Source organism: Sceloporus undulatus, chromosome 6, assembly GCF_019175285.1.
Source record: "Sceloporus undulatus isolate JIND9_A2432 ecotype Alabama chromosome 6, SceUnd_v1.1, whole genome shotgun sequence".
Lineage (NCBI taxonomy): Eukaryota > Metazoa > Chordata > Lepidosauria > Squamata > Phrynosomatidae > Sceloporus > Sceloporus undulatus.
The window spans coordinates 11,172,924-11,196,728 of record NC_056527.1 but is presented as its reverse complement, the minus strand read 5'-3'; the positions used below and the strand labels follow the sequence as shown (position 1 = coordinate 11,196,728).

The 23,805-nt window shown below is 41.6% G+C and overlaps 1 protein-coding gene across 4 annotated transcripts in view; it reads right to left on the bottom strand.

Moving 5' to 3' along the window:
* The window catches only part of DPP6 (dipeptidyl peptidase like 6), a 652,679-nt gene that overhangs the window by 58,873 nt on the left and 570,001 nt on the right, over positions 1-23,805 (bottom strand). For all 4 annotated transcript variants that reach the window (XM_042475464.1, XM_042475462.1, XM_042475463.1 and 1 more), the window contains exons 9-12: positions 11,022-11,176; positions 10,205-10,302; positions 2,965-3,088; positions 1,168-1,206 (exon numbers count right to left, since the gene is read on the bottom strand). In XM_042475464.1, the coding sequence (XP_042331398.1) occupies positions 1,168-1,206; positions 2,965-3,088; positions 10,205-10,302; positions 11,022-11,176 (416 nt within the window). The remainder of the gene's footprint in view (positions 1-1,167; positions 1,207-2,964; positions 3,089-10,204; positions 10,303-11,021; positions 11,177-23,805) is intronic.

Here is a 23,805-nt window from a genome sequence, read left to right as displayed (position 1 = left end):
CTAGCAACTTAGGGGACAAAAATGGGGGTCAGGGAGCAATGAGGAATGTTGGATGAGTGTGGGAAACTGGAGTAGCCACATAATTAGCCAGCAAGTGTATTTCAGTGGGCAAAGGGACCTTTCTGGATTCCAGAAAGGAAGATGCAAAACGCTTCAGTTTAGATCACGTGCCCCTTTTCAGGGTTAAGTATAGAGCTTGGAAAAGTTACTTCTTTGGAATACAGTCCAGTAACATCTGGGAGTTTGCACTTTACCTATGCTTAATCTAGATTAATGCTTAAGTGTCAATCCAGAGCCCCGCACAGTATGAGTGTTTCCAAACAACTGGCTTCACAAGTCAAGTCATTCCGTTTAATATGGAATTCATTTCCATGGTGCATCTACACTATAAAAATAATGCATTGACCTCATTTTAACTACCATGGCTCCAACCTACAGAATCCTGGGATTTGTATTTTTCTGTAGCACCAACACTCTTTGGCAGAGAGAAGGCTAAAGACCTTGTGAAACTAGATTCCATAGGATGGAGCTATAGCAGTTAAAGTGGTGTCAAACTGCATTATTTATACAGTGTAGATGCACCCTAAGATAGGCTAAGCTGCCCACCTCTCTATTCGTTTTCCAGAAGCAGGCAAAGAAAGATCTTTTTATCTAAACAGGCTTTTGCCTATTAACCGACTGTTGCACAAGTAGGTGTGTGTGGGGGGTGGTGGTATTCTACTAACCGTCTTGTTGTTATGTTTTCAGTGCTTTAAATCTGTTTTAAATTAATGCAGTATTTAATAAAATAATGTACTAAATTGCTTTAAAACTCTTTTTATTATAATTATTTTTCTGTCTTGGGTTCCATCCTGGCAGAAAGGTGGTGAAATGAATTACATAAATCAATAAATTCAAGGTCCTATTTATTTCCATATCTCAGTCAGCACCTCCTCTCATCACAGCCAACACACAATGGATTTTACCAGAGAGGAGCGTTTCATAAGCAGGAACTGAAAAGGCAGATCCTCAGGTTACCATTAATCACCATCAAAGGTTTAGTTTGCATCTCTTAAAACTTATACCCTTGTGGTTCTGCTCTATTACTTTTGAAGATGTGCAGAAATCACTCTCTTTTATTAAGCAAAGCAGAAAAAAAAATGATTCAAAAGAAAAGAGCCACATTACCTGTCGATGCAGCCAGGCTGTGCTCTCATCTTCATGTTTCTGAAATGAAGCAACATAATTAAAATACTATACTGTAGTTTACATCTATTATACCAGGTTCATCAGGGCAGAAAGCTGTTTGACTCAATTTCAACAGTAGATTACCAAACACAAAGGGACCCATCCGAGCGTGCTTTATGAGCAGGAAATGTGAACAGCACTCAACACCCTGCCCTCCATTTCTGCTCCTGGTTAAACAACTGACCACATTTACAGCTGGGCTATCACCTCCTGTCAAGAATAGTCAGACTTAAAACTTGAGGGATCATCTTTCTGTCTTCCTTGAACCAAAATCACCAGGGCCAGGAGTAAAGGAGTGTAAAACCAGAAGACATTATGTAATGTTGTAGAACCAAGTGTGCACGCAGTTTATTCTACAGGGCTGTGATACCATGCAAAAAGAGAGTGCTGAATATCTTAAAATCCACGTCAGTGATGGGAAACATCTCTGTCAGCACCCAATCCAGTCAGCCTAACTTTTAATTCACAATGATTTTGATGAGAGAGTTCAGCAGCAGTCTGAGCTAAGAATGTAGTGTTCATTATGCTTACTTAGAAGTCAGCCAAAATCAACTCAAAGGACTTACTTCCAAGTAAACATGAAGTGAATCATGCTGCTCCAAGTCTGGTAAAGCCTCAGGGTTTGACAGTTATAATCTTTTGCTTTCAATATACATAAAATGCTCATTTTGCCATATGCCATTTTTTCAGTTTCAAAAAAATCGAATACAATCAGCTCTCCACATTTGCAGCTTTGACTTCTGCAGATTTGATTATTTGTGGATTTGATTAATATATTGTCTCTAGGGATCTCTAAGTCCTCCAATGAGAGTCTGAGGTCAACTTTCAGCAGACGTTGTGCTGGAGGAGCTAGAGATTTCTGGAAAGAACACTTCTCTAATCCTTAGTAGCTCCTGCAGCACAATTCTATGGTGAACGTCTGGTAGATGCTGACCATACATTTGTGCTGGAGGACCTAGAGATTCCTATAGATGTTCTCTCAGGTTAAAAAAAATAGTGTTTTTTTAATTGCATTTTTTCTCCACTTTCATGGAGGCCCTGTGTCCTTAACCCCAGCAAATGTGGAGGGCCCAATGTACTCATTAAATATACTGCAGGCATAACTTTTTCTTCTTGTTGCTGCTGCTGCTGCATATTTTCAAGCTGCTTCCAGCTTATTGGAGGCCCTAAAGTGAACACAATTTTCTTGGCAAGATTTGTTCAGAGGAAAGTTGCCATTGCTTTCCTGAGGCTGAGAGAGGGTACCTTGCTCAAAACCACCCACTGGATTTCCATGGCCAAGTGGGGATTTGAACCCTGGTCTCCTAGAGTCTTAGTCCAATACTCAAACCACTATGCAGAGCTGGCCTTATGTGCCTTCAAGTCGTTTCTGACTTATGGAGACCCTAAGGTGACCCTATCATGGGGTTTTCTTGACAAGATTTGTTTAGAGGAGGTTTGGCATTGCTGTACCCTGAGGCTGAGAGCATGTGATTTCCCCAGGTCACCCAGTGGGTTCCATGGCTGAGCTGGAAATCGAACCATGGTCTCCCAGTGTCCTAGTCCAGCACTCAAACCATTATACCATGCTGACTCTCAGAAGAGAAAGCTACTGGTATTTAAATATATGAGCATTTACACATTTTTAATTTCTGTATTTTACGTTCATTATACTGTACGCTGTCAGCCACCCTCAAATATTTTTTTTTGGTTAAGTGCAATAGATTTTCTTTTTAAAAAACAAAACAAAACCAATACCTTTGTGCAGACTCCTGTGGTTGCATCGCAGAGAGTTAGGATAGAAAAGTTTTGTGCCCTGTTTAGCCAGTTGACTGCCACTTTGGTACTGGTTGCCCACTTCACCATGGTTATATAGTATTCCCTGAAAAACAAACAAAGGTGTTTGGGTGCTATATTTACATATACTTAACAATAAAACCAAGGTAAAAAGACATTATGACATTTCATTTTCCAGATAAAACATCAGTAGAATGGTGCATTAGTTCAACTGGAAACTGCCACCAGAAGAATTCTGAATTCACCATGTATGTACACAAACCAATAACATCTAGTGGCCTCAGGACCAGAGGTTGGACTGTGAAGTCATTCTCATTGGTCTTGCTGAGATCAGCTTTCATTTTGTCTCTTCCCTATTCAGCAGGTTTCCTGCAGTCCAGATGTTCAACACTGCCATTAGGTAATTTCATTATGCATTCTTAGGCTGCTGCCACACTGCAGCAGTTTTATACCAATTTAACTGTCATGGCTCATAAGACTAAGGAAGCATCTACACTGCAAAATTAATGCAGTTTGACACCATTTTAACTGCCATTGGCTCAATACCATGGGATCTGTAGTTTTGTGAGACATTTACAGCCTGTACTGATTGGTGTTATATGCTGGCATGGGAGAGGCATGGAGCTGGTGTCATGGCACATACCCAAATGCACAGTGGGGCTGAACCAAAGGAGCACCAAAAAGCCACCACCATGGCAGCTAGGGTGTCCTTTCCATGGTGTGAAAAGGAGCTGCTTTTTGCAGCTTCTTTTTGTGTTGCAGAAAGGCCAGATCAGGGCCACGGCATGCGGTTGCTGTGGCCCCGATCCGGCAAGGCCTGGGCGGCCTGTTGAGTCCTTTAGTCATCTCTCTCAGAGAGTTCTACTGCCACAACAAACTACAAATCCTAGGATTCCATAGGATGGAGCTACAGCACTTAAAGTGGTGTCAAACTGCATTATTTTGACAGTGTAGATGCTTCTTGGGCCTCAGGTCTCATATGCTGAGCCAAAAAGTGAGCAAAGGTACTGAAGGATTTGAATGATTATTGGCCAAGGTGCCAACAGTGTCATGAGATCTGGCTGATGACTGGTGAAGCTGCCTATGGTGTCATGGAGCCTTCTTCATTTTCTCCTCCCACCACATTTTACAGGGACTATTTTAAATTATGGCCAGCAGCAAGTGGATAGTGAGGGAGCATAAACCAGGAACCTCTGGTACCAAAATAGGAATTCTGCTAGGAGAGTTGTCACTTCTTTGTACCAGTCTGGAAGAGCTCAAAGAAGCAAGAGAGAAACCTCTCTCTCTCTGTGTATGTATGGAAGGCGGGAATGGGTGACATATGATGTATGATGGCTGCATCTACACTGTAGAATTAATGTGGTTTGACATCATTTTAACTGCCATGGCTCAATGCTATGGAATTCTGGGATTTGTAGTTTTGTGGGATATTTAGCCTTCTCTGTCAGAGAGCTCTGGTGCCACACAAAATACAAATTCCAAACTATAAATTCCATAGCTTCCAGCCATGCCAGTTAAACTGCCATGTCAAGCTGCATTAATGTCAAACTACATTAATTCTGAAGCATGGCAGCAGCTGATGTCAGCATCTTTAATAAGCAACCCCCCCCCCCCCAGCCCTGTGACCCTGTGAGTTCCACTCCACTAGTGCCTACTGATTTAAAAGGTGAATAGGCAAAGTCATGCACAGGTCAACTGTACATGAATCCTGTTTGCCTCCATGTATTCCTGCAGCTGTTTAATGTTTAATGCATGTCAGGATTGTGCAAAGCTCTGAAATGATGCAGTCTGGGTCCAAATGGCTTAAAATCTGTGTCAGAGCTGACAATCATGTCCACAAGTTCATTAACAAGCAAGCACTGGGGACAGGGAAGGAGCCATGAGAGAGGAGTCAGGGAAAGGAAAGACAGAAAAATAAAGCAAGTCTATGGCCCAAGGTTGTTGTTGTTAACTGCCTTTGAGTCAGCTTTGACTCATGGCGACCCCATGAGTGAGACACGTCTGAGCTCCCCTGTCCTTAACTGCATTGCTCAGATCCTAGGGCTGTGGCTTCTTTGATTGAATTTACTGTAGCCATCTTCCTTTCTTTCTACTTTGTTCTTGTTAACTGCCTTTGAGTCGACTCCAACTCATGGCAATCCCATGGATGAGACACCTCCAAAACACCATGTCTCCAAAACACTGCTCTGCTTAGATCCTGTTAATTCACACCCGTGACCCCCATAATAGACTCTAATAGAGCATGTGGTCTTCCTCTCTTTCTGCTTCCCTCTGCCTTTCCTACCATGATTGTCTTTTCTAATGAGTCATGACTTCTCATGATGTGGCCAAATTATGATAGTTTGATCATCTTGGCTTCCAGGGGGATTTCAGGCTTGATCTGTTCAAAGATCGATTTGTCCACTTTTTTCCAGGATCTTGTCTAGTTTTTTCATAGCTGCCCTTCCTATTCCTAGTCTTCTGATTTCTTGACTGCATTCCCCATCCTGATCGATGTTTGATTCGAGGCATGGAAACCCTTTTACTATTTCTATTTCCTTATTGTCTCGGTTGAATGTATGTTCTTCCATGGTTCTTATTTTTGTTTTCTTTATGTTCAGCATTTAAGCCTGCTATCTGCTAGGAAGAACCCTGTTTACCACTACTGTTTCAATCTTTGATGCACAGAAGGAGCAACACCTGCTCCCAAAAGTCAAGAAAGGGGTAAAATGACTAGATAACGAACAAGCCCAGCCACTGCAAGACTGACAAATCACCCACCATTTACATATACAAGTTGAATGCATAGGTCAAAGCTGTCTTTCTGACTTATAATTATAACACAATGGCTTTTCAGAGTGTGTACAGTCCATAAAATTTTTATGAGTTCATTTGTTTGTTATAAAATATGCATAAGGAGCTGTTGCTCTCATTGGGATTAATGTACTGCCTCGCTGGAGAAAACAGGCATTCTGGAAAGGATTCGCCATGCATACAAAGAAAGGAGGATACTAGAAACACTGACAATCTGATTATCCAGCAAAATAATAAGCTAGATATTAACTTTGTGGTTTTAGCAATATTTAACACATGAATTCAGCAGCATCATGCTCAGCATTTGAAGACAAACAGAGCCACATAATTTGTGTTGGGAAAGTATCAGCTTCAATATTTCTTTCTCATTTTTAAGCCACAGAACAACACCAGCACATTTTCTAGGAGGATAGCCTGTTGCACTGTTAATAATAACACTATAATCTGTGCATAATAACAATATTTTTTTTTTTCAGCAGCAGCTAGTGCAATGGGGGGGGGGGGGAGAAGATAAAAGCAAGACAAATTGTTATCTGAAGCTCCTTCCACTGCTCCCCCAAAGGTGAACCAAAGGAGTTGGAAACAGAAAATTTTTCAATACTGCACGATGTCTGTAATTGGTAAAAATATTGGTGATGGCTATGAAAACCGAACTCAATTCCTTATGCTTTAAACCAGGAATGTACAAAGTGTGGCCTTCCAGAGCCTGTTGAATTGCAACCTCCATCACATCTAGCCACCATAGTCAATGGTGAGGGATACTGGGAATTATAGTTCAGCAAGCAACTGGAGGGTTGTACTTCACCTGCCCCTGCTTTAGACTGTATATCTTTCTCTTCATGAAAATACTTGGAATAAAGTTCAGACAATCTGAACATACACAAAGCATGGGGTGTGGGGTTGAACAATGCCATTCAACAATTCCATCACATTTCACAGTTCAGAACTTGGGAAGTTATTTTTTTGGATTACTGCCACAGACCATGTTTGTTTGCAGAGGAATTCTGTAAGCTTGAGTTCAAAAGCTCTGAGGATTATACTAGACTAAATAACATGGTTTGTGTAGTTATGATACAAGATTATGGAAATAACCACCAACTGATTTGGCATATTTTCTAAATGTCTTGATTTGGCAGGGACAGTCCAGATTAATCTTCTGTCTTCCCACTTTATTCAGTTTCTTTTTAAATGTCCCAGTTTTTCTCTTCCTCCCACATTTCCAGTTTGTCCTCTGCTTATTTTAACTGTTGCAAACTGAGTTTCAAGTTCAAAGCAATTTTCATTTAATTAACTCAGCAGAGGAGGAAAGAGAAGATAGGAGGAAATGGAGTCTTCTCCTTCCCAGTAGACTCAGGCAAAAGCAAATTGGTCCATCCTCTCCTAGCTTGTGTGTTCTTTGCCATTAAGAATATGTGCCACCTTAACCACAATCTGATGTTGCTTGGCCACACATCTCCTGGTTTTCATGTGTGAAATGTTGGCGGGTATGTAAGGCCTGAATCCTGTTGGTTAGTTCTGTCTTGGACAGACCCATTGAACTAGTTGTTGAATGGTGAGTCAACATGTCAGTAAATCCAACTGATTCAATCAATCTACTGTAGATGGAATGAACCATAGACTTTATGCCTGTGTATTACTTTCTGAGTCATACGATTTGGAGTTGATGGACTAAATGACCATGGTGCAAAACAGCCATGAGACAGAGTAAAGGATCGGAGATGACAAACCCAGAACTACTCAAAGTTACAAGGTGGTTTTTGTAAGAAGGTGGGCTCTGTTCTTCGTTCAGCCTACAATTATAGTCTATTTCAATCTTTAACGAAATTTGTCTTGTTCATTAATTTATGTAATTTTAGATAATTTGTGTTTGTTGTAATGCTGATTTGAAGTGTTGTCCTGCTTCAATCCATGGGGAGAGGCGGGAAATGTAAATAAAGATTTTATTATTATTTTTATTATTAATGTTAGCATCCATATTGATCCATGTGAGAGCTATGGCTTATGCATACATGAATATTTGGATCCACTCATAGTCTTGGGCCCTGATTTGTTATTTACCTGACTCTAGATTTTGTAATTAGCTCTAGGACATGGCTACTTTTGAATACTTAGCTCAACTCAGCAGACTTCAAGGTGAGTTTGGGAATGTGCTAAATTTAATTTAATTTGAGACCTATAATATACTCCACAGAGCATAGATGATTAACCTTACCAGTACACTGGATGCATGTGACAGCACAAACTCATTGATTGCACAATCTGGGAGAGTATCCAAAGCTCTGAGTTGATCAGAGATTTTAAAGAACATTAGTGTCATTTCCATTAGGTTATGCTGTCATGAAATCCAATAATTTGCAAAATTATGTGTTTCAAAATTAAGCCTGCTTAAAAGGTACTTCGGGATGAGCAGCTCTTAGCAAACGAAAGGCATTGTATCACTATTAATTCTTTCTCTCCTTAACAGTTTTTTGATTAGAAAAAGAGAAGGAACAATATGAAAATTGTGAGGATTACAAATTGAATATGAGAGCATATGAACCCTTCCCCTTCACAAAATTCCATGAATGGGACAGGATAATTGTACAATAGAAGTCTCATCTTTCTGGAAGCTCCCAAAGTTATCATGCAAAGTTTCAAATACCTGTCTGAATGAGGAGGACTTATAGGATCAAAAATGCAAGGACCACTTTCTCTTTATGGAATGATTGATAAAATCGTGTTAAGTAACTGCTATAACATGAGTGTTAACAATTGGGAGGGCTGTGCTCTGAAAGACCATACAAAATAGCCCTAAAGAAATACAAATAAATGCACTGGACTTAGATATCATACATTCTAAGGGAGTTAACAGTATTATAGCAGCAAAATACTTAATTGAATCACGGCACTTTAAGGATTAACAGAATACTCCATCCTAGGGTTTAGTCCAAATAGATATGCACAGGACATAACAGAGAATTTTTGTGGTACAGCCTTTCCTGAGCAACACTACATCTAGTAGGATTAGAAGACATAGCCATGTTAGTTTGGAAAATCAGTATGCAAAGGGATCTAGTAATACCTTTGAGACTAACCAAAAGAAAGAAGCTGGGAGCATGAGCTTTTGTAGACTTGAGCCTACTTTCTCAGATGCATAGGGTGGAGTGGAGAGTCCAGAGATTGACCTATACAGCCGGCCCTCCTTATCCACGGATTTTTTATCCACAGATTAAAGCAGCCATGCCTTGAAAATATTCACAAAAAGCAAAAATACCAAATAGCAAACCTTGATTTTCTATTTTATATAAGGGACACCATCTTGTTATGCCATTGGATTGAATGGGACTTGAGTATCCACGGATTTTGTTATCCATGGGGGTCCTGGAACCAAACCCCAGCGGATAAGAAGGGCCCACTGTATAAACCGGTTGTATGTGAGAATCTCAATTAAGGTGGCAAGTTCAGTTTTAAACTATAGTAATTGGGGGACAATACTTACTCATATTGTTATCTACTCCCCTTGACTTTAGGGAACATCCTTCCTCCTGCATTTGTACACCAATGACCATTGTTAAAACTGAACTTGCCACCTCATCTCCATACCCACAAGGTTTTGAATTTCAACTGAGATTCTCATACACATCCAGCTTATATAGGCCAGTCTCTGGATTCTCCACCCCACTCTATGCAACTGAGACTCAAGTCTACGATAGCTCATGCTACCAACTTTTTTCTTTCATTTAATTTCAAAGGTGCTACTAGATCCCTTTGCATACTCTTATCTAGTGTAAAGGACAAAGAACAGAACAGAGGCCAGGAAATGCTATTCAGATCCATCCACAGCCAAATAGCTTTCAAGGTAACTACAGTATACTCCATCTCAAGGGCTTTGCTATTTAGAATAAAATGGAAAGACCCATTGTGAGCTCCTTGGAGGATGAATGCAACACAGATTTAACAACAAATAACTCATTTCCAGAGTGCAGTAAGGAGATTGAATGTTTTTTTTAATATGCAACCTCCGTAATAGGAATGGAGTATTATTGCATTCTACCTGAGACCTTCAGCGTGATATTCAAAAATTCATTTGAAATTTTTTATCCTGAGCCATAATGACTCACATATTACTATTACTGCTACTGCTGCTATTATTATTGCTACTAATTATTTTAAGCTCCAAGCAATAAGCTACCCCAAGCTAACAGGGCAAGCTTCTCTGTAGCATTAGAGAAACCAAGCCATTAGCAGTCAGAAATGCCATGAGAAATCTGTATGTCTGAAGTTACTCTGTCAGCAATGTAAATCAGCACTCAAAAGATGGAAAACGAAGGTAGAAACAGTACAATTAGGAACTGGAGGAGAAAGCAAAGGAGACAGTGGTGATACATCATATCCTCAGATCCTTATCTTTGAATAACACAACACACACCTCATTCTTGCATCATCAGGAGGAGTCATTTCCAAATCATGAGTAGGCCCATTCAAACCAATGACATGTAAAGATATACTTGGATTTTCTGTTCCAACCTGGAAAGACAAAACAAATGATAATAATTTGTTTATGGAATGACCTAGGACTGGACTAACAAATCCTGTTGATTTCAATGGCTCTGCTCTATGTATGGCTAAGTTTGGATCCAATCCACTTTCTATCCAATGGTGTGTCTACACTGTAGAAATAATTCAGTTTTCACTGGGATGTGTACTGTGTATGATGCACCAGCACTCTTTGGCAGAGAAAACTAAAGACCTTGTAAAACTACAAATCCCAGAATTCCATACGATGGAGCTGTAGAACTTAAAGTGATGTCAAATTGCATTATTTCTATAGTGTAGATGCACCCTTAGAGAACTTGCTATAACCAAATTAGGACATGGATTGAGGTAGGGAACAATAACCTATTAATATATACCATATATCAGTTAAAACACACACATTAGTTTAAAAGAACAAATAAAATGAATACATATTAAAACAACCAATCCATATTTAAAATTTACAATTTAAAAATCATTTGGATACCCTGCTGGAGGGGACTGGTCTTCAATGCTGTTTTACATTTGGACAGTGTATTCAGCTTTCAAATTTCTTCCAGCAGGTTGTTCCACAGTCTAGGAAAGGCTGAAGAAAAAGTCCTGCGGCTGACAGCTGACATCCTAGTCCTGGCTGACTGGAGTAAATGTCTCCTTGAGGTGGAATGAAGAACTGGAATATTAGCTAGCACTATTACTTAAATCAAACCTACCTTTGGGTAATGATAGGTTTCTACTTTAGGGTAAAGACTGCCTGTGAACATGGGAATCTCCATTGTAGGAACTCTGGAGTCATTGATGGTTGCATATGCCAACCTTGTGCCATCAGGGGACCACCAGTGGGCAATGTGAGTCTTCAAGATCTCCTCTGTACATAAACAAGAGAAAAGGGAGAAAAGAAGGTAGTGAGATCTAACAGGATAGTTAGAAAGGATGGGCAGCAGAGAGTTGGAAAATCCCAGTCTATATGTAGCGCATCACAAGGAGACAATGAAATTAATAAAGAATACCGAAGTAGAATCTATTGTTCTGAACATACTGATCCTCCAACCTCGATTAGACTTATTATACTACACAAAGGAATACTTTAACATAGTGGAAAATTAAGCAAGGCAAATGAAGACTGCACCATTGTTGATTTCAAGAACTGCAAAACCCCTCTGAAAAAGAATGCTAGAAGAGTTAGATTTTGGACGGCAAACATTTACTTGCTTACCTTGGAATATACCCCATTAAACATAGTAAGGAGGATTTATTTCTGAGTAAGCTTTCACAGGACTGCAGTACCTAAAAGCTTGTTTTTTATAATGTAAGCATATTTTAGATTTTTTTAAAAACAGTGTAAGGATATCTGCTCAAATTTTGGGAAATATTAATTAGCTCAACACACCAATATGGGGCTCCTTACAAATACCTTTTTCGGATCGAATCCCAGCAGTGTTTATCAAGGGACCAGAACTTCCAGGAACTGACACAAAGGCAAAGTCTTTGAATTTTAATCTAGTTTATTGATGCACAGGGGGACACACTCACACCCATACATTCACTCATGCAATCACCCAAGGCTAATATAAAAAAAGGGAGGAAAAATGGAGAGAGAACACAAGGCTTGCTAATGGAAATACTTGCCTGAGATGGTTTCCTCGGAATCAAGGTAGATGCAGCAACACTATGAAGGGAAACGGGGAAAGGGGGTGCTTGGACCCACGCCAGGAGAAGCAGACTGACCGAGTGCCTGCCTGCCAACAACGTGGAACAGGGAACAAAGGAAAAACTGAACCTTAAATAGGTTCCTAGTCACGTACTCAGTGGAGGCTGTTGTCCTACATCAAAGCAAAACCAAATTTACGCATCACTTGATCCATAGGCACCCTCTGCCATGGGAAAACAATTGATACCGCAATGGCTTGTGTCTGTGAAACATCTCCCAGTCATAGATTTATCTCAAAGGTGTGAAGGAATCTGCCTGTATGCAACTCCTAGGAAGGCTTGCTGCCTACGTGGTCTCTCCGCTTTCAGATCATGGCAGCCAAGGGGCAGCTCCCACAATGCCTTTCCCTTAGGGTCATAAGGAGACATACTTCACCCTATAGATGCAGAACTTGCTTGGAGGCCTCTATGATCAAGTGATGCCAGGGAAGAGAGGGCCACCTGATTACCTCCGCAGATGCATTTTAGGATAGGGATTTGTGAGGGTATTTTTATAAAATTCCAGACTTGATAACAACAGTTAAATCTATATTTTCTTGTGGGGAGTATGTGACACACACATAAATATTCCGAGTAGGACCAGACTATTTAATGGAATGTATCTTCCCATTTGAGCATTAAGATCTGCAGGGAGGCACTTCTTTCTATTCCACCACATTCATAGACATGGCTGATAGGAATGCAGGAGAAAGCATTCTCTGTGGCTGCTCCCACACTTTAGAACTCCTTTCCTAGTGAAGTTAGAAAGGGTTCTTATTTGTTTTTGCTTTGGTGGCAGGTTAGAATCATAGAGCTGGAAGAGATCACAAGGACCATCCAGTCCAATACCCAGCCATGCTGGAATATACAGTCCATCCTCGCCTTACGCGGGGGATCCGTTCTGGATCCCTCAACGTAAGGCAAATTCCGCCTATGCTTGAGCCCCATTGGAAACAATGGGGCTCGTGCACGGCGGCGCGCGGGGCGCAACGGGCGCACGCACCCATTCAATTGAATGGGACCAGGGACGTAGCCAGGATTTTGGGAAGGGGGGGGGTCCAGACTAAGTGCCACCATTTTGAGAGGCTAAGAGCCCCCCCCCGACACAAAAAGGGGGTTGAGCGTTTACATTAGAATGGCACCACTTGAACTTCCGTTATGGCTCCGTGCTGCTATGGAATCTTGGGATTTGTAGTTTTGAGAAGCTGTTTGGCCTTCTCTGTCAGGTGCCACAACAAACTACAAGTCCCAGCATTCCACAATATGGTGCCAAGGGCAGCTAAAGTGGCATCAAACTGGATTATTTTTTTCAGTGCAGATGCAAACTGAGTCCTTCCTCTGAAGGCGTTTACATCAGATAAATTCAGCTCGATAAAGCAAAGCGCAGCTGTTCAAGCAATGAGCGGCAGCCACTCTGTTCATGCTCAGAGACACTCTGCTCATGCTTTGAGACACTGCATTCCAACTTCTGAGCTGAGCTAAGAACCCAGGCTGCATCCACACAACATTTCATTCCCACTTCCAAGAGGGATTTTTAATTCCAACACACACACACACATACACACACACACACACACTCTACATACACATATGCACACAATTTTTAATTCCAAGACTCATCTATCTATCTATCTAGCTATCTGTCTGTCATAATTTTAAATTCCAAGACATTATACCTTCCTTTCTTTTTATAAAAAACAAACCCCTTTAAGAGAATCCTATTTTGAGAGAAAGGCAGGGTATAAAATCAATAAATACAAAATTATTGTGCAATAGTCCATCAGTGCATGGCTTGCATTATAAGACTTTACAGTATAACTTTAAAATGTTATACATTTAAAAACAATTAAAATCACAGTAGGCTCAGAGTGCTACAGAATCATGGAATCATAGAGTTAGAAGAGACCCCTAGAAGGGCCCTGATCCAGTCCAACCCCATTCTGCCATGCAGGAACTCCCAGTCAAAGCATCCTCAACAAATTATGTAATGGAGGTGTCCATCTACATTGTAGAAAGATATACTATAGATTAATGCTATGGAAAATCACCACCTTGAGTCTGTATATTGGGAGAAAGGCGGGATTTAAGAAAATAACAACAACAACAACATCTGGGTATTGTAGTTTTGTGAGATATTTAGCATTCTTTGTCAGAGAGCTCTGGTGCCACAACATACTACAAATCCCAGGATTTTCCATAGCATTAAAGTGGTGTTGAACTGGATTATTTCTGCAGTGTACACCTTATTAGACTGCAGTTCCCAGCAGTCTGTGGTGCTGCTGGATGATGGGCCCTGCAGTCTAGCATTGCCTGGAGCAGAGCCATAGGACTCCAGAGCCCCAATTCATCCTCTGGCAGAATTCTGGGGAAACTCCTTTAAAAAGACAAAAATAAGGAAAATAAAAACTCCTTGCAAAGTAAAACCCAGAGGTCTTCCAATGGACTTTGCTTCCAAGGCAGGAGGGCAGAGAGGCCAAGATCTTTAGATTGAGTCCTTAGGTTAATTAATTAATCCTAGAATCCTAGAGTTGGAAGAGACCCCACGAAGGGCCATCCAGTCCAACCCCATTCTGCCATGCAGGAACTCTCCATCAAAGCATCCCCATTGATATGATGAAAAGGGGCCAGCTAAGTGTATTTTATTTTATTTTTATTTTAAAAATGAGAAAAAAACAAGGCTGGAAGGAGCAGAAAAGGGCCAAGCCTTGATATCTGGACCCCAGAACATGCTAACTCCCAGAATTCCATAGCCAAGAGCCACAAAAGAGTTAAATCGCTGCCAAACCTGGTTATTTCTTGAGTGTGGATGCAGCCTGATGCAGCTTCCTGTCCCTCCCTCGCTCGCTCCCTCTCCTCCAGGGCTTTTTGGCCCCTCCCCTCAGGCCCCGCAACAGAAGTTTAGGGGCGGCACTTGGGCTCCTCCTGGCTTTGCCAGGGCTGGCAGGAGAGCCTCCTCACCCTCCCATTCTTCCGCCCTCCCTCCCTCCCCCCTTTTTCTCAGCCTCCCTGCTCCCAGTGAATTTTTCCCTCTAGTCCTCCTCCATGCTTTTGATGGAGGGGACGGAGGAGTTTTAAAGTGCCCCCTTGATTCACCTCCTCCCTCCCTTGAAGAGACTTTTATTTTGGCAAAAACACAAGGGAGGAGGGGGGGAGGAGGAGGAGAAGGAGTGGAAGCCAGACTGACTCCTATGGAAACGAAAGGGAAAGAGCTTGGTTTGTCTTTCCCCTTTCCCCTCTCGGAGCTCCGTGGTTTTAATGGAGAGGAGGAGGGGGGGAGGAAGGAGCTTGAATGCCCCCAGGCCTGAAGGGGGGGGGCCCGACCCCCCCAACCCCCCCCCCTGGCTACGTCCTTGATGGGACGCGCCGCCCCTTCCGCCCTGCGCACGCCCCGCGGCTTGAGCGCGTATGCTCAAGGCCACATATGGCGCGCCTGCGTATGGCGCGGGCGCACTGTACAATCAAAACATTCCTGACAGATGGCCATCCAGCCTCTGTTTAAAAACCTCCAAAGAAGGAGACTCCACCATATTCCAAAGCAGTGTATTCCCACTGACAAACAGCTCTTACTGTCTGGAAGTTCTTCCCAATGTTTAAGTGTAATCTCTTTTTCTGTACTTTTAATCCATTGCTCTATGTCCTAGTCTCGGGAGCAGCAAAAAACAAGCTTCCTCCAAGCCCTTGTACTATATCATATCATACCATGTTGCTATACAATGAGAATATTGAAATAGTCAAAGAATTCCCATACTTGGATCAAACACTGACCAGAATGGAGACAGCAGTCAAGAAATAAAATATTAGGAATTGGAAGATCAGCTATGAAAGAACTAAACAAGATCCTAAAGTGCAAAGATATAACGGTGAACACTAAAGTGATGATTGTCCAAGCCATTATACTCCCCATCACCATGTATGGATAGATGTGAGAGCTGGACAGGGAAAAAGCTGATAGAAAGAAACTCAATTAATTTGAGATGTGGTGCTGGAGAAGAGTGCTGGGGATACCATGGATGGCCAAGAAAACTAACAAATGGGTTATAGAACAGATCTACTCTCTCTGGAAGCCAAGATGATTAAAATGAGACTGTCATACTTTGGTCACATCACAAGAGGGATGTTTCATTAGAAAAGACAATGATGCTGGGGAAAGAGGAGGTCACTAGAAAGGAATAAAGACCTTTCTAAGCCCCCTTTCTCACCATATGGAAGGCCAGGTGCTTAGACTCGATCAGGGAGGTCACAGACCTGAGTTTGCGGGACTTGAGTAGAGCAGTGGCAGTCAGAAGGTCTTGGAGATGTCTCATCCACTGGGTTGTCATGAGTCGAGGTCAACTCGAGGGCAGTTAACAACAATCATGCCACCTCTTAACCTTCTTTTTTCCAGGTTAAACATACCCAGCTCCTTAAGTCGCTCCGCACAGCCCAATTAGTTTCAGACCTTCCACCATTTTGGTTGCCCTCCTCTGGATATGTTCCAGCTTGTCAATATCCTTTTTGAATTGTGATGTCCAGAACTGGACACAGTATTCCAGATGAGGTTTGACCAAAGCAGAATAGAGTGACAGTATTACTTCCCTTGATTCAGTAGACACTACGCTCCTATTGATGCAGCCTAGAATTGCATTGTTTTCTAGCTGCTGCATCACACTGTTGAATCATGTTCAGCTTGTGGTCTACTGAGGTTCCTATGTACTATTGTCAAGCCAGGTGTCACTCATTTTATAGCTTTGCAATTCTCTTTTTCTGCCTAAGTTGGCTCAGCTCTCTAATCTGTTAAGGTCATCTTGACCTTATCCAATTGATAGTTAAATTTTACTTTACTTTTTACATGATGCTGCAAGAGTCATCCATCCAGGCTCTCTCTGTCATGCCATGTACTTGTTTTTATAAATTAATATTTTTACAACATTTGGGTTGTCTGGACTGCACACACCAGAACTGGGAGTGGGCTAGAAATGAGCCTTTTGGCCAGTGCAGACAAGGCCTCAGTCAAATTAAGCATACATGAAGAAGTTTGGAAATAGAATCTATTTCTAGATTCTTTTTTAGTTCTTTCTTTCTTTCTTTTTTTAACCTTTACTTCTAGGCTGAAATCCTATTATATGTACTTACTTAGGAATCAAACTCATTAAATGCAATTGCAATTACATCTGAGTAGTCACATATAGGACTGAGGTCTTAGTGCAGGATTTTACAAGCATACTTTTAAAAATATCAGGTACGATTCAATAATTAAGTGTCTGATGGGAATAAAATGAGAGGGCTGGCAAGTCCTTGACACTTCAGCATTAATTAGGAATTACTTTATTCTGCAAACATCTTTCTTAGATCTCTCAGGCTTAATGAGGCACTTCAAAAGAAGATCATTTGAGATTCTAATCCAGTTTCCGGAAGGCATTTTCACATATTACTTAATGCCAGAGACTTTAAAGGGTACTGATGCATGGTAAGACTTTGTGAAAAAAGAGCAATTGTGTAACCAATTCCAAAGAAGTTTCATGTCAAACTACCTCATTCTATACCCTCTAATATTTCACAGGTTAAAATCAAGACACATGTGGCCAAGCAATATCAAAGAGTGGTCAAGGTGACAACACCTATAAATGGGGGAAAATACCCAAACTGGGAGCCAAAGCAGCATTTGATTTTTGCCTGAGCTTGCTGAGAAAGGCAAGACTCCACCTATGCTTGAGTTAAATAAATGCAAACTAAGGGGCTGTATAGACCACCCCTTTCAGTGCCAGATTGGGGCCGTGGCAACTGCATGCCACAGCCCTGATCTCACCTTTCCGTGGCACTAAAAGTTGCTGCAAAAAGCAGATTTTTTCTGTGCCTCAGAAGGGACACCATAGTCTCCAGCGCCGCAGCTTTTCAGCTCTCCTTTGCCTCTGCGTCATTTAGATGCAGCACCAGAGAATCACTGTGATGCCGCCCACCATGTGGTGCGGTGTGGTGCAGTGCGCAGCATCACACCAACCTGGGGACGGAGTCAGGGCATATGTCGTGTGGATGCCACGCCCAGACTCCACCCCCAGACTGGCCAAAATGCTGGTCTGTACACCCTCTAAGTTTACATTTTGAACTCAGCTTGCAGCAACTAAAGTAAGCTGAGGACAAAGTCGGAAAAGTGGGAACAGGAGGTATAAGCAGGGACATTTTAAAAGTAGCTGGAAAAATTAGAGGGAAGATGATTAATTGGGACTGTCTCTGCCAACATCCTCAACATCCCATTAGGAAGGCACACAACACAAAAGATAAAATGGCTGTCTTCCATTTCCCCTAAAGAGGTCAACAACACTGATTCTAACATCAGTGGTGGCAATGGGACAAAGCAGTGTCTCATGTCAGCAAGCAATCTTCACAGACACAGGGGTACATATACAGATTACTGCCTCTCCCCTCCAACAACCCACCACACCCCCACCATCTCTATACCATGGGAGGCACTCACCCCACTCTGCCTAATAAAAGGGTCAGTTCTGGTAGGGGCACATTTGTGAGGCAGTGGTGGCAAACTTTCCAAATTAACACCCTGCATCTTCAGAACCATGAAGCAAACTGTGAAAACCATCATGTTTGTGCATTCCTTTTATATGCATTAGGCTTTGGCAAGAGCAAATGCATGATAAATCCAATCAACAAGTTAAGAGCTAATAGGCACAGAAGAGCACAAGCATCCTTCCTGCCAAAGCATGAAACAGATGCCACAATGCAGTTAGCGCATGCCACAATAAACCCACTGCAGTTTTCCTTCAAGTTCAATGGTGCTTGTTCTCAAGCAATCAAGCTTAAGACTGCAGCTGTCATCATGGTGCTCACCTTCTAACTTGATAAGTAAAGCAGAAATGTGATATAATCTACCGTTGGGAGAGAATTATATAGACCTTCAGCCATTGTTGAGACTGCAGTGTCCATTAGCCCTATCCAGCATAACCAGTGGTCAGGAATTTTGGGAGCTCCAGCCGAACAGCATTCGGAGGGCCATGCAATTCCACCACTGCATCACAAATGTGCCCCAATTCCTGTCCCAGTTCTGTAGAGGATCTGAAACATGATAGACACAGTGATGTCTGAAGTAAATACAAGGAACACTTACCCTCCACTTGCCCTGATTTGGCAGGAACAGTCCTGATTATTACCCTGTCATCCCACTTTTTCAGCTGCTTTAAAAATGACTCAGATTTTTTCTTCTCCTCCCACATTTGTCCTTTGCTCATAGCTTACTTCAAATGTTGTAAATGAGTTCAAAGTGCAAAAGTAGTTTGCACCCCATTAACTGAACTGGGGATGAGTTGGCCAAATCTTTTCCTTTCCTGAAGATCGCAGGCAAAAGCAAACTGCTGCAGCCATCCCTAGTTTGTGTATTCATAGAGTCAATTTCAGATTGCTTGACCTGCTATTGGAGGCAGGTAGTGAATCTGCTCTTGGTTTAAGGCTGCATCTGCACTGCAGAATTAATGCAGTTTGACACTGCTTTAAATGCCATGGCTCAATGGTATGGAATTCTGGGGTTGGTAGTTTTGTGAGATATTTTGCTTTCTCTGTCAGAGAGCACTGGTGCCTCAACAAACTACAGTTCCCAGGATTCCATAGCATTGAACCATGGCATTTAGAGCAGTGTCAAACTGAATTAATTCTGCAGTGTGGATGCAGCCTTATTCTGAATGTTACAGGTGTTCCAATTCATTTTGGAGAGTCATTGTCCCATTGATATGGGTGTCACCAGCCACCACTGGGGGAGAATGGTGGGCTTTGCAGTAGCCACTCCACTCTACAAGCTGGATGTGGCAGAAGAAATAAAAGGCAACATAACCATGAACTCCCAAAGCAACAAACAGAATGGGAAGCTGCAGTCATTTATTCTTTTCAGTCCAGCTAGCTCCAACTAAACACCTTCAGCCACCTAAACCTCAATTGCTGCCTGTATCCAAAAGTTGAAAGTTGAATCAGTTCCACTGCCCCATCAATTATTCAAGACTTTCATGATGAATAATACCATTTGGTTGCATCCTAAGACCTTGCAACCACTCCACATATGTTAACTGAGACAGCCAAATAACAACAACAACAACAACAACAACAACTTATACCCCACTCTTCAGCCAAAAGGCTATCAGAATGGTTTACAAATTGTTAATTAGACATTTCCCTACTCTCAGGCTTACAATCTAAAGAGACAAGACACAAAAGGAGAAGGGAATGGCACTGAGGAAGGGGAAAAGTCCAGCAGATCTTCTCTCCCTCTGAGGCCTGGACCATGGCAGATGGACTGGAGGGAGGGCCCTTCTTCTTACTCTGATTAGGCCCAATTAGGGAAGGCGTTGGGCCTACCCCCTCTCTCCCTCAGAGGCCAGGATGGAGTCAGATGCCTTGACTTGACTTTCAGAGAGGGGGTTAGATACAAGGCTTACAAAATGACACTGCAGATGCAAAGCCAATCACAGAATGGTGGCCGATGGAGCCAGAGTTTGACATCATCACCTAGCATTTATTTCCTTACTTAATTGTATTCAGAAACTGGTTTTCTATCTACCAGTTCCTTGATTTTTTTTTTTAAAAAAGCACAGTACAGAAACAGAACAGAACACAATATCCATTAAAAACAATTACTAATATCATTATACACTGATGTTTAATTCATCTTTGGAAACTGCAGAATTCCTTCCCACAAGGAGTTCCATAATTCATCATCTCTCCAATGAAATACAAAATTGGCTCTGAAGGTATCATGACTCAGTCTCCTCTCTCTCTCTCTCTCTCTCTTTTTTTTTTGGAGGGAGAGGGACACACACAATGTGTTAAGTGGAAATGATGGGGTTATTCAGCCTGTGGAATGTTGGTTGAATCTTTGCTGTTCACATGCATTTGAAATGCATCCAATTAAGTTTTTTTTTTTTGGAGGGACTACCAAAACCCCACTTGACCCAGGATAATCAATCTTGGGTTTTGTCCTGCGTTTTCCTAAAACATTTGCATTGTTAGCTGTGTGAATAACTGACATGAATAGACCTGGGATAAACCTGGATAAAACTCTGCTTGCCTTGAACTTGTTTCAAATACATCTGCATCATCAACTACATCTTTATTTGCAGTGCTGACATGTGCACGAAATAGAATGTGGAGAAATGCACATAGATGTGGTTCTGATAATAAAATAGTGTGAGCAACAAAACTGGAATGCATAAGTGAGATAATTTGCATAGTTGTACTAACAAAAACACCATCTGAATAGCCCACATGTCTCACACTACCCTCTGAAAGATATCTCCCATCACTTTGAAATGCGTCTCCTCTTGCAAACCAATACAGGTAACCGTTGGAAGAGTCTACTCCCTACTCTTGGATAGCTGCCACCCCCCCACCCCACACACCCCGTTCTCAGCAAATAGAGAGACTTTCGATGGCACACTTCCCAGGAAATGCAATCTCACTGTCCTCTGATTCAGGGAAAAGGGATACTGGCTATTTTTCCTCTTTTCTTTGGCTGCTCTATCTCATCTGCAGTCAGGAAGGAGGAAGAGCAGGGAGCCACTTCACACCTGGCATTAATCCACTATGACAAGCTGCTTGCTGAAATTTGGGAATGCACTGTCATGCTTAATTATCATTGTGCCCTTGTGCAAGCCGATCTTTATTATGTTAGTGCCTTGGAGTGTGAGTGGTGAATGGCTGATTCATATCTCATGCCAACCATAACAGTACCATCACATACTTCTAGCAAATGGTTGCTTTATAGCCCCAATCCTCCTTCAGCTGTTAGTTGTTATTGTTGTGTGCCTCCAAGTCATTTTTGACTTAGGGCTACTCTAAGGTAAATCTAACATAGGTTTTTCTTGGCAAGTTTCTTCAGAGAAGGTTTGTCATTGTCATCCTCTGAGGCGAAGGAAGTGTGACTTCACCAAGGTCACCCAGTGGGCTTTTATGTTCAAATGGGGAATCAAATCCTGATCTCCAGAGTCATAGTCCAATGCTCAAATCACTAACCTTACTGGCTTTCCCTGTACTGATAATAATATAGTGGGTCTTTGGCATCCACTAGGGTTTGGTTCCAGGACCCCCCATGGATACCACAATCCATGGATGCTCAAGTCCCATTAAATGCAATGGATAGTAAAATGGTGTGCCTTATATAAAATGTCAAAATCAAGGCTTGCTATTTGAAATCTATATACAGTATTTTTTGAATATATTCAAGCCATGGACGCTTGAATCCATGGATAAATAATCCATGGATGCAGAGGGCTGATTGCACTGGTTTAGTTTGCAGGATTGTCATCACGATTACAGGGACAATGAAGCTACGGGGGGTGGGGAGGGAACCATATCCTCCAGCATTTCATAAAATGCAAGATGAAAACCAGTGACACATGTGGCCAAGAAACTTCAGAGAGTAGTCTAGATGGCAAATGTTAAAAAGGAAAAACACACAATAGGGGAAACATAGCACAGAATAAGTAAAGAGTTAGTATGGGAATATCTGGTGACTCTAAATGAATTTAAGTCTCCAGGACCAGGTGAACTACATCCAAGGGTATTAAAATATCATCTGGGAACCATTGGCAATAACATTTGAAAATTCCTGGAGAACAGAAGTCCCAGCAGACTGGAGGAAGTCAAACGTCCCCATCTTCAAAAAGGGGGAGAAAAGAGGATCCTAACAATTATCACCCAGTCAGTCATGTTAAGGAAAATGCAACATGGGATATACAGTAATAGAAATAAAACATGTATGTGAAAGTCACAATGACTAAGCAAGAGCAATTAAGAAGCTACACAGGTGAAAAAGCTAATGTAATTTAGAAGTCTTGAATGTCAAGGACAGAATTATAGAATGTACAATTGGAAACACCTGAGATTCATTAAGAGTACAAGGTAAAATGATGAAATACTTGGGTTGGTCTTAAGTATAGGTTGAACTATGTGAACCAATCAAAATGAATGTACACACCCACTGGGTGGAAACTGACTAGTGGGTGGTGATTAACAATGGCTATAATAATTGCTATGTTTGCCAATGTATTTTGTGGGTAGTTGTGGATAGTTGGAGTAGTTTGGAGATTGTGAGGGCATAGAGTATTTGTATATAGTAGAATAAAGTAGATCTTTTATTTTTTTTATTATTATTATTATATTTATTGTATTCAACAAAACTATTTACATTCGCTTTCACCACTTACATATTCTCAATTCCCTTCCCCTCTCCCTTCCCCTGTCCCTCCCCCCCACCTCTTCTCCCCCCTTCCCTCCACTCTCCCTTCCTAACCCATTTCCTATCTCTTTATCTTTTCTTCTTAACACTCCTCTATTCACATTACACTATTCCAATACTGTTCTATTATATTCCACACATCATCGTCTTCCTCTTCCTCTTCTTCTTCATTTCTTCTTATACTTCGAGAAAGTATAAAGAATAAAGTAGATCTTTTATATAAGACTACTGAGTTGTCTGGTGTCTTGAGTGAAGATACAAGAGCCAGCAGAATCCTGGAGAAGTTTGGAGACATCTCAGGAAGAAGAGTGAGAAGGCTTGGAGAGTTTGTCAGGGTCTTCAGCCTATTCTCTGAAACTCTGCTGCTTTGGAGAAAAGCATTAACCACTGACCAAAGCTGGTCAGCACCGCTGCATAACAAGGTGGTGAGTTAGAGCCAGAGGTGAAGAGCTACAACTCCCATCATCCCTGACAAGTCAGACATCAATACCAGGAAAGATTCTAGAGTAGCTTATTAAACAGAGAGTCTGCAAACATTTAGACGGAAATGGCATAATCACAAAAGATCAACATGGGTTTGTCAAAAACAAGTCTCATAT